This window comes from Haplochromis burtoni, unplaced genomic scaffold, assembly GCF_018398535.1.
Source record: "Haplochromis burtoni strain Fernald_Lab_line unplaced genomic scaffold, NCSU_Asbu1 Contig_402, whole genome shotgun sequence".
In the NCBI taxonomy this organism is placed as follows: domain Eukaryota; kingdom Metazoa; phylum Chordata; class Actinopteri; order Cichliformes; family Cichlidae; genus Haplochromis; species Haplochromis burtoni.
In genome coordinates, this window is record NW_024582763.1 from 42,946 (window position 1) to 56,021 (window position 13,076).

At 43.1% G+C, this 13,076-nt stretch overlaps 1 protein-coding gene across 1 annotated transcript in view; it reads right to left on the minus strand.

Annotated features, from left to right (window-relative positions):
* The window catches only part of LOC102313124 (collagen alpha-1(XIV) chain), a 173,032-nt gene that overhangs the window by 38,153 nt on the left and 121,803 nt on the right, over positions 1–13,076 (minus strand). The window contains exons 27-29 of the mRNA XM_042212952.1: positions 8,921–9,070; positions 5,774–5,848; positions 1,242–1,381 (exon numbers count right to left, since the gene is read on the minus strand). Of these exons, the coding sequence (XP_042068886.1) occupies positions 1,242–1,381; positions 5,774–5,848; positions 8,921–9,070 (365 nt within the window). The remainder of the gene's footprint in view (positions 1–1,241; positions 1,382–5,773; positions 5,849–8,920; positions 9,071–13,076) is intronic.

Consider the following 13,076-nt stretch of genomic DNA (forward strand, 5'->3'; position numbering starts at 1 on the left):
TAAGTTGGACAGCTGGATTCATCAGTGTCACATTTGCAATGTGACACTGATGAATCCAGCTGTGGTTTCTTCGTGAGACAGGTGAGAGGACGGTCCCTGCATGTGCGGAGGGTGGAGGAGCAGTGATGGAGAGGGAAGCAGCTTTGCTGGGGTCACTGCTGTTTATCTCCACACTGTGTGAACTTACTTGGATAGTTGTTGGATACGTTTACGTAAAAGCTCTCTGACGTACGAACAGTCACCTGACCTCAAGCCTGCTGAGATGATTCTTCCCTACAGCTGTCAGACTCCTCGGCCTCCTGACATCTGACCCGCGTTAAACTCATGGACTAAACACACCCACAACCACCTACACACACACACACTGGACAAAAACAAACAACTGGACCCTCATACACACAATAATAACAGGGACTGAGCCACCAGCACTTTATAGAACCTCTGTAGGAGCCACATATCTCACTGTAGCTGCTGTACAGACAATCACTCTGTACAATAATAATTATAGTTCTACAACTGTTAGAACTTGTATAGTTCATATTTCTGTATAGTCCTCATATTTATATCCTGTTCACAGCCTGTACAAACTTATAGCATATTCATAACACACCTTCATACCAATAATAGACACGTTTTTGTAATATATCTATATTTTTGCTAAAGCACTTTCTGCAAACTGCATTTCGTTGCCTCGTACTTGTGACATGTGCAATGACAAGTTGAATTCTATTCTATGATTTCAGATTCATCAGCCAACAAACGATGACCATCGCTGGCTCGCAGTCGCACCGTTGCAGCGTCATTCCAGGCGACAACACTTTGGTTAATTAATATTTGAATAATAAAACGATATTTATCCATAAAAACAACAACACGCAGGGTTTGTATGACAGTGTGAGGCTGGTCTTCACACATTGATAAAACAGGTGTGGTATGTGCAGTGGGCTGTAGATGGCCCCACCCACAGTCAGCGCTGACACCGCCACTGATGATCTCTTTCATTGTGCTGCCAAAGCAGCGCGCGGCAAACCTCCACCATCCACAGTGAGGACGAGGAGCCTGCTGTGCCTCGGGCAAAGTGCACATTTTCCCATCAAGTCATTGTTTTTCTGGTATTTCTGTGGCATGTCTGTCAACAACCTGTCAGTCAAAGCACGGCGCTGAGAGCTACCAGAAGCAACACACGCCAAAGCTCTCAGAGAACTGCTTGCTAAAGGCTAACACGCCGCCCTCGGTGGTACCTGTGTGCCTTCCGGGCCGATCCGGTCCAGAGCTCCACTGGTGCTATACAGGAAACGGATGATCTTCAGGAAGTTTTCATCTCCGATACTCCAGGAACCGTCAACCAGGAAGACCAAGTCTGCTTTGGCAGCTTTACAGACTGAACGAGGAGACAGAGAAACATGAAGTAAACATAACAACAGCAACTGGTTGACTCACAAAGGCAACACTTCAAATGGGAATAAGTAAAAAGTTGTGAGTCTGCTGTATGGAAGCTTGAAAATAGCTGATTGAAGGGTTTTGTTGGAACGTTCATTGTGATCACTTTTGATTGGCTTTCTTTTACTTTGAAGGATAATTTATCATTAAAAACACATATTTATCCACTTGCTTTCATTTGTTCGCTTTATTGCCGTGCAAATAAACAAACTGGCTTCATTTAGAAAACCGATGAATAAAAGCAGCTTGTGAGTGAAGCAATCCTGTGATTAATTGCACTCAAAGAGCTTTCGACTTGTAAACGATTGAAACACATTAAATGCAAAACACAGAGCTGCTTCTGCTGCTCTTCGAAAGTCATTCCAATCACTTCCTTCTCTCCTCTAATCAAACCCCATTTAAGGGTCAGCCGGCGCCACATTGATCTGCAGACGGCTTCAATTCGACTCTTTGTTTATTGCAAACATTTCATAAACACATCTCAGGAGGAATCAAACTGACTTTGTTCTGAAGTCTGAAAACAGATTGAGTGAAACTCAAATTGCTGTTTTGCTCGAATATAATATTTTGTAAGTTGATTGTTAGAATTATTCACCCGTTCTTGGTAAGGACACTTTGGTTCACTGCTGTCAAAACTGCAGGTGGTTGCAGAACATTGACAGAGCAGCTGAAAGCAGGAGAGAGATTTACAGTTTTATGCTGGTATTACACATTACTGTCATCCTAACAAGCCTGAGCTTTCAAGGTGGAACTGTGTCTCTAACCTTAGTGCGATAGTAGTGATTTTGTTTTCTGTTGTCAGTATAGCGCCCCCTTGTGGCATAACACTGTACAGAACTACAGCATTTTGACTCCACCCACAGATGTGTGGATTTTTTTTAGAGAGTTGCTGAACAAATTAAACATATTTCAAATCAAATGCAAGTGAAATATTAGCAGTAATTCAAAGAGAATTTATCAAATGTGGAGAAACTGGATGAAAGATGTAAAAAGATGAAGTCATCCTTTCCTCTTCTTCATCTTTTATCCTATTCAGGGTTGAGCAGGGACCAGATGATGATGCTCTTTATAAAGCTAGTGCACATCTAGTGATGAAAAAACTGAAATGAGACGATGATGAGATAAGAAATACTTTATGAATCCCATATTTGGGACATGTGGAAGTGTTTCCTAAGTACCTGCCGCAGCGTACCTGCCGGGGCTGTAGAGGAAGCTGTAATCAAACACGTGAGGAGGAAACGCCCACTGTTCTCCTCGTCAGCCAGAATGATTTGAAAGTGTTGATCTCTGTGATCATTCCTCTGAATTTTCTGGATCATCACAAATAAGATTTATGCAGAAAGCACATTTCCACATTATGTGCAGGGCGGCCGAAAGGTTTATTGCTTTTATTTCGTTTAGTTGTCAGTGGATTCTTTCTGACTCGGTCCAGATCGTTCTGTTTCTCTCTAAATCACCACAGGTCTTCATTTGTGTGTAAATGTGTCCTTATTTGTTCCTCGCTGATGCCGACAGCACGTAAACAGCATCCTTCTCTGTTTTTGTTCAATAAATGTGTCGTGAAAGCAGAGTGAGTCTATGCTGGTGCATTCTTACTACTACATTTCTGCTCTGCCCCATGGAGAGCGCTTGTTAATGGTAAGATAAAGCAGCGAGCTCATGCTGCTGTCGATGTTCGTGTTTGGGTCTCTCTGGATTGATTCTTCAGGTCAGCTCTGATTAATCTGGTTTATTCAGGAATGAAAGGACATCGTGGATCTTTTGTGGATGCAGAGGTCCACGACTGGTTTCTGATTTACTGTCCTCCATCCATCCTCTTCTCTCTCTCATTTTCGATGCTCTTCAGCTCCTCAAAGTACTCCTTACACCTTCTCAACACTCTTCACTTGTTCCCACGTCTGTCCTCAATCACACTAACCTGCTGCACGTGCTACATAACTGATAACAGATAAGACTCATTCATTTCACCAGATAGTGTTTTTTTCTTCTCTCAGAGGTGATGAAACCTTTTGTGGCAGTTTGAAAGTGAAGCTGGTGATTCTGTGGTGACGGCAGGAGAAGAATGAAACCGCTGTAACAGATCCAAGACTCGCTCGGTTTATAATTACACTGACGTCAGACACACTGTGTGTCACATGTTACTGTGTGTGAGAAGCATTGCTCTTCTTTGTTCAGCTCTCATTCTCCTGCCCATGTGAGGATCAGTTTGTAACAAGGTAAGGTTTTAGTGACATGAACCCAAAAAAGCAGCCAATAGGAGACCTACTTCCTTCTATAGTAGCATTTTGACTGTCTGTGACATCAAGAGAAAGTCTACTAAGACTCTCAGCCTGATATGTCTCTGAAGCTGATCTCATTAGAAATTACAGCAAGTTTCAGACTTTGCTGCAGATTTGCTTCTTTAACGAGTGACATTTGATCGGTGGGCATATGGATCAAACTCTGCCCCCCCAAAATACTTCACAGGACGTCTATCAAAAATTCTACTTTAAAAATGAACGGAAGTATTTATGCATTTAGTTTTTATCAGTTTCAGCTTGTAGCTGCAGATTGGGTTTATATTTCCTGTAACAGTGTCATTGATATACATGTTTTCTGTCCCAGCAAAGATGATCTGAGGATAAAACCTGACCTGAGACACTGTCACATTGTGAGGATGAGGGCGATCTGCAGTGTTGTCTGATATGAAGACATTTCCATGGTAAAATGAAGCTTCCCTCACTAATGTTCAGAGCTATCCGCACACTGAATTCCTCTGGCTGATTATGTCATACTTTATAATTCTTTAGCTGTAACGGCTCTAGTGTCTCGTGGCTGTGTGGAAGCTGCAGTTCTGCGTTAATTGCAGTCATCATTTAGACTCGTTGAGAATATTCTTCATTACATCTTTGACATTCATTCACATTCACACGATGCTATTATTCTGACGGCGCTCCAGTGGAGTGTACAAGTATTCAATGTCGTCCACACGAGGAAACAAACAAAGCACCGAGTGAAAAAGGCAACAGTTGGCCTTAAATTGAAGATTAAGTGCATCATTTAACGCTCGCCTGGCAGTCTATTTAAAGCTCGTGTCAAGTACAGAGAGATTATATTTAACTTAAATAATAAGTGCAGCGAATGAAGATTCTGCCTTTCAAAGATCCATTCTCCACATTGTAAGATTATATAAGAAGTAAATAAAGGTAACTGGTAACTATGGCTGCCAGATGAGGAAAGAGCTCGTGAACTTATCTCAAACTCTTGTTACCAGGTTACAAAACCATCGTCTTTGCTGTGTGATAATGTAACTGGCTTGTGCAGCACTTTGTGGATCTGACGGGTGGAGAGATGTGACGCTGACAATCACAGCACCTAACAGCTGAATTATTGTGAACTGAGAGGATCGTGAGTGAAGCAGGAGTCTCTGAACAGCTGTCTGTGGGGGGGCGCAGCTGAAACACCACCAGGTCCCCGAAAAGCCTCTTCGAGCCTCTGGCTTCACTTTCCAGACTCAGCCAGGCTTCGTCCAATCGTGGTACACAGTCCACACATAAAATACTACAGTACAGTCTATCCACCCACTGTCCTCCACTTATCAAGTGAATTGTACAAAACGTTAGTGCCTGGACTTCAGTCATGTTAATAAAGAAAACGTCATCGTGCCAATCTCAGACAGTGTGTCACATATCACAGCAGCCACGGGCCGGTTTCATGTCAGACACTATCGTCACGGCCTTTAAGGTGTCACGGATAAATACAACAAAATAAAATAATACGACAAAAACTGTCTCTGTAAATATAATAGTAAACGTGGATGTACTGATGTACTAATTGTGTAACGTTATTAGCAGCGTCCTCCTGAAATGCACCAACAACATTGAGAGTAACGTCCTCCTCTCTGCCCCTTAATGCTCTCTGGTCACTATGGTAACGCGTAAATATTTATTTCAAAATAAGACACAATAAAACCCAGGCAAACCAAGTTAACGATAAAAACTCTGAAAGCCAGAAATTTCACACCCGAGCCTCAAATCTCGCAGCGCGGTACCGAACGACTCACGGACCGGTACCGGGGGCTGGGGGCCACTGACATATCTGACTGCACACCTATAAAATAATAAAAGGTCTCCTGCTACAAATCAGAATATGAAAGCTGGTTATGCAAAACGTTTCATAAAAACAAACAAGTCAAATATTTATACATATTTATTGAAAACTGAGCAAAAGAAATAAATAAAAGAAGCTGTTTGGATGCAGCCTGATGTCACCAAAACACCTCAACAACAATACATCAACATAAAGAGATCGAAAGATGAGACGATCAATAACAGCATTAGAACTGCTCTCCTACCTTCCTTGGCAGCAGGGATTGTGGGTGCAGGCGTGGTGGTCGGGGGCTTGGTGGGTGGTGGGGTCGGGACGGGTACTGCAGAACAAACAAACACATGAGGATGTGACAGCCTGTAACTATAACAAAACCACCCTCGTGTGCCACATGACCCTGAGTGAAACACGCGGTGAAACTGCACAGAGCGCTCACGTATGGCCCAAACGTGTACAGTAACTACATTCAGCTCATGTATAATTTGCTGCACTGATCACAGTGTTAGCTGCTGTCCAACGCGCACTCCCACTGTCTCTGCCTTCCTGCCTGTATTCTCCGTGTGTCTTTGAGCGTCTTTGTGCGTTTATGCACTCAGCGCTGTTTAGGCAGTAAATCAGCTACCTGAGGCTGAGAATTACTTGTGATGGCAGGTAGGGAGCATTCAGTAGTGGCTGCCTGCAGCGATGGGGATAGTCATTTGGAGGAAAGGCTCTGGCTTTCATTTGCATCAAAACAAAGCAATAAATCATTGTGGAAGCTCACTGCAGAGCTGCGGTACAGAGGGGAGCAGCTTCAAGCAAACAAATGTCTGCTTAGCTTCGAGGAGGGAACATTCTTTCTTGTATCTCTGGATATTTTCTTTGTCCCGTTTTCAATTCTGCGGGTTCTCGTCTCCGTGCCACCTCTGAACTATGCTTTTCTCCCGGCTCGTCATTCTCACTTCACTCGTTTTAGTTTGCCACAGAAATTAGCTTTCAGATCAGCAGCCTGATTTAGGAAACACTATGCTCCCATTATAACTGTGTAGCACTGCTAACAGGTGAATGAAAACATTCACGCACATATTGCAAAACACTTCAGTGCACTGCAGACAGTTGGCAAAGGAAACAGGCTGCTCACCTCTGAGTTTACTCGCGGCGACCTCAGGAACAATAAAAGTGCTCAAAGTAAAAGTTGGTCTGTGGGTCTGAGCTGAAACTGCAAATGTGCACATAGATGAGAGCAGAGCAGGACCTCCAGTGATCATCGCCTGCACTGTGAAACTCAGAGCAGCACTGAACACAGTGCAGAGGAAACAACCAGGAATGGGAGGTTAGCCAAATAACTTCTCATCAGCAGGGCGTCGCCATTTTTATTTATCAGAAACTGAGTTTGCCTGCAGTTCCAAAAACTTTTATTTTATCCATTTTATTGTATTTTTTACACCCTCTGCTGATTGTACTAATCAAGTGCCGTTACTAAATCAATACTGCTATTGCTGCAATAACAATGGAAAGCAGATAAAACAGCACGCACATATCTGCATCCATCTGGAACCCTGTGAGTCTCACAGCACGGCTGCTGGCAGCTGTGTTGACTGAAAACAAACCTGTATCCAGTTATTTGGTCGACTCGTTATTAAAGCTGCACCGTCGCGCAGCTTTGGCTGTGATCTCGAGCGCTTCTTCAACACACGGTGGATCTTATAAAGTGACACGTGAGACACGCTGACGTGTGCGCGCTCTCAAAGCAGTTGATTAAAACTTCTTCATCTCTGCAGTGAAGCTGGTGATTAAAGTGTTGAATACAGCTGAACGTAACTAAAGCGAGTAGTGAATTTACTGCACACGGGCCTCATTGAAAATAAAACAACAGCCCACCCACCCCGTCACCCTCCCGTCTCCAGACAGTGGGTCTTGATTAGTGTTTGGGGCTGCTGCTGCAGAACAAAAGGCTCATCCTGAAAAGGAAGAGGATTCGGCACTCGGCGCTCCGGCGAGGATAAAAGATGTTTTATGTTGAAAATGACGTGATCGTCCTCCCAGCCCGGACCGGGCTTCTTCTTAAACCGATGACAGCTGACAGCAGTTTGTGTATAATTGTGTGTGTTTCCCCGCCGTGTGCTTCTGCTATATTGTTATTATGACACATGTAAGGGCGCTTTTAAAACGGGCGTTTGGCAGATCGAATGGAGGAGGCAAAGTACTTCTGGATGTGTCGGCGGTGAGTGCACGAGTGGGTTTGTGCGAAACGCTGCACATCAAAAAGCAGTTTACAGGATTTCCCAGTTTTTCAGCTTCAAATTGGCTGCAGATATGACAACCTTAGAGGCAGCCAAAGTTTTCAGTCCTCTGTTGGTGGTCGAAATAAACGAGCCCGAGAATGACTGAGCGACGGCATTACGGTCGTACACATTAGTTCTCTCATAGAACACTCAAATAAGAAAAAGAACAGAGCGCCTGCTCTGAAACATTTGTCTCACACTAAATGGGAAATACTACACACATGCATCCCTATCAGAAATAAAAGTGGCCAGTCTCCACACAAAGGTCATGTAGGGATCGTGCAATTTTAGGCTGATATTGACGATTACAATAAATATTTGCAGCACAGCTGTTGTCAGTGGATTTCTTTTGTTTCTCCAGAGACATGATGAACGACCAACATAACCAATCAGAACTCAATGAAACTACATGAATTCCCACGTGCTCTCTCCACACCAGCTGTTTGCTGTGTTTACATTAATGCAAACTATTCTTTGTCTGTATCTGCAACTGCTGAATAAATGTAGGGGACTGCTGCAGCCTGCCTTGTTGGAGCTGCTGACTCAGTCCTGTGTTGGCCATCACTGCTTTGAGTCCCACAAAGCCAAGTTGGAAAAACCTTCTGCCCAAAATACACACTGCAGCAGCTGTCAGCAACCTGGAGGCCATGTTTTACATTTTAAACTTTGGCATCACAAAACACGATTCGTTATATTCTGGTGAAAAGTATCAACGTTTTAAGATTTAAAAATAAATCTTTAAGCTTATTTGAGGCATTGATTTCAAGAGTTTCTGGGGGTGTGGAGAAACCCTCAACAAATGCATTTACTGTGAAATATTTGCACTCTTAAAAGCCTTTTAGCTCCTCATTACACTGTTGTTGAATATTTAGCCAGGGATAAATGGACACGTTGGCATCAGATAAACGTTGGCCACTGGCGTCAGAAATTAAGATCTTGTACAATGGCATGCAATATATAAGTGTGCCCAATTTGAAAGAGTGGAAGCAACCCAGCACACACAGAGACACACAAGTGTAAATGTAAACGAGGCTTCTGTGCAGTGATCTTAAAATAGCAGCAGCAGGAGGAATCCAGTCGTGGAACTGCAACATGTGAATGACACGTGTGTTCAAAGCTCAGGTCCTTACGTGTCTTCTCAGCGGTGGTGACTGCAGGCCCTTCGGTCCCGTCCTGCAGCTGAGCGTAGATGCTGATCTTATACTGCATGTTGGGCTTCAGGTTGTTGAAACAGTGCCTGCTCGCTCCCCCGCTCAGTCTCGTCTCCTGCTTCTGGCTGCCTGCAACAAAAGTACAAAGAACATCTTTATCTTTCTCAAAAACGATTCTGTATTTGTCACATGCAGAAATAAAAGCAAGTGCACGCACATGCAAGTGTGTAGAACAATCTGCACACATCGTAAACCCAGCACGTTGTCACAGATTGAAAATGAAAGCATTTATTTATCTTTGTTGTCATTAGGATGCTACTGTTCGCTTGGTTTGTTAATACTTGATGAATCAAATCCAATTATTGAACCAATCAAACACCTTCCTGTTGTACTTGTTCACTCCATCCTAACAGTCAGGGTCCATTGGTAACATGTCAAACAGTTTTCCAAGAAAAACCTGTTATCCATGAAACACCAAGCCTTTACTTCATTACAGGGAACTGGTGGAACATTTTAATGACTTAAAGAGGCATCGAGTGCAAAGACAATGAGAAGGACAAGCTCACCACGAAACTACACAGGTGGGAGTGTATGGGTGGAAAAATCTCAGTTTAAGTCAAGTCAAGGAGTCAAGTCAAGTGAATCAAACCAATGTGAGCAGCAGCAGCAGGACGCAGCTGATTTATTTGGCTAAATTAAGTCCTCAACATGTCTCGTAGTCCTCCAGAGGCCTGGTAATGAACCAATCATTTGATTGAGTGTGTTGACCCAGGGTGAGATCTAAAACCTGCAGGACACCGGCCCTCGAGGCCTGGAGTTCGCCACCTCTGCACCGAAGGTCACTGAACCCATAAATGCTCCTTTTTCCTCAGGCACCATCAAATAGAGTTCAATCCCTCAGAATCCATGCCAGAAGTGCCGCTATGAGTAATACTGCATATAATCTGTGACATGATTTAATCACATTGATGATGGCTGGAAGCTCGAGCTGTGAGGGAGTCATCAGGCAGAGGAACCTATGAGACGCCTAAATGCACCACAACATTCCTGTGTAGCTAAACTGGGATAAGACCATAATAAGGGTGAAGAATTGATCCTGTGCAGCAAAAGATCAAAGAGTTGTTTCTGTAAATTCTAGCTGAACATGGTAAATCCTTCTGTCCTGCAGGAGGATGTATGAAAACACACTTTACACTCTGTCTTTCTTTCTATACCCTATTCCCTAAATTTACCTCCCTCCACTCCCTTTAAATTCCAGCCTGTTCAATAATAAAACAGGATAATCACACATTTCCCCCATTCTCAGCAGCAGGTGTAATTATTTACCAGCTGTTCTAACATAAGTCATTATTTAGCTTCATTGTGTGTTGAGAGAACCAACACATTGGATCTCCCCGAGGAGACACGGGGGAATTTGTGCCTTTTATGTGACGTTAATGACGCCAGTGTTATTGCTGGACGCCTAAAGGTGATGAATAACAGCTATTACTTTCCTATTTGGTGGATGACGGCTGTATTAAAAGTTAGTCTTAGCTTTGAGGTGCTGACTGAGTGGTGGATGTTTAAAATCGATTCAGGGCCAGACCATCTGTTGTTTGATGCTATTTGGACGTGTTCTCAGTGTCAGACAAAGAACTATTGTTTTTGTTGGTGGCTGCACAGAATCATAACTGAGGAAATGACTTTTATAGGCATAAGGCTGCTTCACAGAGGTGACTTTGGTGCAGTGGCCTGTTTGGCAGCTGACGTACGAACACATTAAAGTTCATCAGTTCATAAATAAATTGCAGAGAGTTTCAGGAGAGTTTAACAGACACTGGAGGTAATGTGAAAGTGTATCTGCTGTCACCATGTGGCTGTTTTTCTTCCTAGAACATCAAGTTAATATTGGTTTGGGGACCATCACTGACGGCCAATCAAAATGCTGTAATAAGGCCTTGCAGCCAATTTGTTCTGTAGTGGAGGAAGTGCAGAGCTAAAGAGGAATTCTAAATAAAGACATGTTTGTGAGGGATGTAAGGGACAAACGCAGGATTTTAGTGGACATATTATATCTGATTATAAGGACACGATCTACTTGGTTCCATTTAGAAAAGGATCATAGGTGAACCATGTATTAGAAAACCGTTCCTTTAAATATGCATTTGGAGAACTTCTACACTGTTAGCAAGAATGCCCACTCTCTGTGGGAATCTTGTCATCCTTGATCATGTTTTTAGAAACAATAGAAATTATTAGAGATTTTTATTTTTAGGGATCATCACAGCACCAAAGTCAGGGTAAGAAGCAAGAAGCAACAGAGAACCACAACTAGCTGCACAGCTAGCTGCTACTTATAAGCTTTACATCTGACTTCCACCGAGAGGACATGTCTTCCTGTAAATCTGAATTTGTTTGTACTGTGCATGTATTAATGAACGGTGGAATGATCCTTGTTTGTTTGTTCCAGTCTTAATCAACTGCAGTTATAAAAGTTCTGCACCAACCTAAACAACAGTCATCCCACAGCACTTCACCTGGTAATGTAAACCTTACAGTAACACAGAGACAACCCCAACAGTCAAATGGACCCCTATAAGCAAGCACTTGGAAGAAACCTTTGGCAGAAGCAGGATGTGTGGACATGTCGGCCTATCCTGAATCAAACTTTGTAGAGCTGCACGACGCTTTTTACTGCCAAAGTGCAAATAACATAAAAAACTTATTAAAGGTGCTTTTCCTTCTGTTGCGCGTCTAAAAGTATAATCTCACCGTAAAAACAAGGGCATTTATTATTATTACTCACACGTGCAGACACCTTTGTACTTTTGCTGCTTCCTTCTTCACAAGGCCTCGCCACAGCAGGTACTGTCGCATGTTTGATGTTTGGCAGATTTATACTCTGGGTTCCCTTTCGAGACCCCCCCCGCCGAGGGGTTTGCGTCTCCTCCTGGGATCAAACCCGGGGGCTTTTGCTTGCTATACATACATAAACCACGTACTACTGAGCCACTACAGCCACCTAGCTTATATTATTATGTTTAACGATGCAGGCATAATTTAGCATGACACTAAAGTTAATTAGCTGACAGTCTAGTAAAAGAACGTCAGCGGTGGGCTATAAACAAAAACACGTTTCTGCAAGCAGAACGTATCTGTTGAATTTGCCAGAGTCTCGGCACACTTCGAGCTAACGCTGGGATGCACGGCTTGATTGCCGTTTACGCGCGCACTGACTCATGCAGACGGCAGGCTTCACTTCCCTTCTTCTTCTTCACACTCCCACACATAATGAACTCTAAATAGAAGCAGTTCGGTTTTTATTGTTTTAAAAAAATATATCGTCACAATCAGAGGAAAGAAGTTGCAGGTGCAACCAAAACTTCAACAGAAAACTTCATAAGAAGAAAATAACTGTACTTTTTCCTTCCCCCTCCTTAAAGTTTACCTCTGAGAATAGACACAACAGGGCATAATTACTGTCACTGCTGTAACAAGCACATCTCCTCACTCGGCAGCCGTAATCGCGACCTTTTGTCTTTTTTGTTCGCTTTATTTTACCTCATGCAGCAAATGTAAATGTCACCCGTGCTGTGATCCGTAAGCCTTCCTTTTCTACAGAGCGGCACAGTGTCTGATTGTACAGCTAAACCTTTAAAGTGTCAGCACGTCTCAGATGGGATACAACAATATCTTTGTCATCTCCGGCTGCTTAGGGATTCAGAAAATTGGACCCTCTGCTTCAGCTACATACTGAAACTCCTACTGATGAAAGCATGCGAGTATGAATGAGGCTGCTCTCCTACTGCACTGGATATGCAGCGTAGGAGTTTGATGGGAAGAATTACAGTTACACATGCAGTATTTTGTAAATGCTAAAGCGATGCACTGTCACGTTTAACTCCTCGCCTTAATCCAAAGCCATGATGGGAGAAGAGTTCAGATTCACACGTTTGCACTGATATCGCATTTGCAAACATCTCCAAACATATAGCAGCAAAATGTTTGTGAATTCACACTGAAAATTTAGCGTATTGTGTATTTAAAATATGTGCAAGCAGGTTTTTCTTGATTCAGTGACTCCCACTGTAAAGCCAAGTGCTCGTGCCAAGCTTTGCAGGCACACAAAGATAATCGAATATTGATCTGGTACACA